At 41.7% G+C, this 1639-nt stretch overlaps 1 protein-coding gene across 1 annotated transcript in view; it reads left to right on the forward strand.

Annotated features, from left to right (window-relative positions):
• Positions 1 to 1346, forward strand: part of LOC107104157 (butyrophilin-like protein 9) — a 4448-nt gene extending 3102 nt beyond the window's left edge. The window contains exons 2-3 of the mRNA XM_015404086.1: positions 303 to 671; positions 812 to 1346. Of these exons, the coding sequence (XP_015259572.1) occupies positions 303 to 671; positions 812 to 924 (482 nt within the window). The 3' untranslated portion in view covers positions 925 to 1346. The remainder of the gene's footprint in view (positions 1 to 302; positions 672 to 811) is intronic.
• The last annotated feature ends 293 nt before the right edge of the window (positions 1347 to 1639 follow it).

Here is a 1639-nt window from a genome sequence, read left to right on the forward strand (position 1 = left end):
CTGATGCCAGCTTCTGGTTCAGCTAATGGCTAAAGGGCTTACTTTCCATAAGAAGATTTGCAGTTTTTCCACTATGCTAGACTCTCCACCGTTAAGTGAAAAAGGGGACAAATACGTAGGGCGGCCTTATAACCAGGATGACTGACAATTAGAAGGAACACTTATTTTGATGATCCACCTGGAAAAAGAGAATTCTCCACTATACCTTTGATATCCAGTTTTTGATCTTTGGATGTTTTATTCAAGAACCGTGTAACTCTGATGTTCTCTACCAGTTCTTATTGGTGTGGTTTTCTCTGCAGATCAGAAGCTCCTCTCAGTAGAACCTGGGCAGAACATTCTTCTGCCATGCAGAGCTCCTTACGGCAGAGCCGTCCTCGCTGTAGAGTGGACCAGAACTGATCTGGACCCAGAATACGTGTTTCTGTTCAGAGACGAGCAGACAGTCCCCTCCTACCAGCATCCATCTTTCAGGGACAGGGTGGACCTAAAGGACCGTCAGATGAAGGATGGAGACATATCTTTGATTCTGACCAACGTGAGGAGTGATGACAGAGGAACGTATGAGTGTCGAGTTTTCCAGGCAGTAAATAAAATCAGGAAGAGAGCTAACCTGGAGTCTGAGCCCATCAGCATCATCACCCTGGATGTAGCTCCTCCTCTTCATCCAGGTGAGTCTTTTTGGATCCGAACTTCCAGGAGCTTCTTGACTGATGCTGGAATGAATAATCTCAGATCAGATGTTGGTGTTTCTCTAAGATGATGAGACTCTGTTGATGTCTCCAGATTAACATCTGATTCTTCTCTTTAGATGTCATCAGCAGGACCTGGGGCGATGCTTTCAGGAACCGGGTTGGATCTGTTGGACCTTCTGTTGGTCTGTTACTTGTTCTAACGTCAGTCTTACAGCTCTGGGTTTGGTGACACATAAAGAGCCACTCCTTCATGTCAGAGGACACCTGATCTTCCTGTAAGACAGCAGCATTAGAAGATGTCCGTGACCAAAACATCTGAACTGATGACCTCTGAACGTCTTGTTGGCTCTCAGTACAATTTCATCGAAGCAAGAAGAGATACTCAAAGAAAAAAGGAAAAAGGACCCAAGACAGATCCAGAGCATCCTGACCTGGTTGCTATAGAAACTGTCCTTACTGAGACCAGAGGGACATCAGTTAGGTCACAGGAAAAGGACTTTAAATGGTCACTGTCCTTCAAAGCCTTATCATTATCTTAAAAGGACGTTTTTACATGATGATCGTAAAAAAAAAAGAAAAACAGGACCCAACCTGCTGAAGATGTGACCCTGATAGGTGATTCCTGTTCTGCTAAATCAAACAGTGATTTCTGAAAAGGGGATTATCAACTATAGAAGATGAGAAATAATCTTAAATTAAATTAAATGTTTCTTTTAACCTTTATTTCTGTTTTTCACATTTAATGAATCAATAAGCATTAGAAGAAAATCAGTGTACTGTAAAAAAAAGTCGGGAAATGTTTACAGCTTATTTAGAAGCTTTTTTTGTCCGATTGGACCAAGACTTTGTTTCCAAATTTGAAAATGTGTCGCTTCCCATTCAGGAAACGTTCTCAATTTAAAATGTCTGAATTAGCATTGAGTTCAAAGTTTATAGAGAAGCCC

This window comes from Cyprinodon variegatus, unplaced genomic scaffold, assembly GCF_000732505.1.
Source record: "Cyprinodon variegatus isolate N-32 unplaced genomic scaffold, C_variegatus-1.0 Scaffold1632, whole genome shotgun sequence".
NCBI lineage: Eukaryota > Metazoa > Chordata > Actinopteri > Cyprinodontiformes > Cyprinodontidae > Cyprinodon > Cyprinodon variegatus.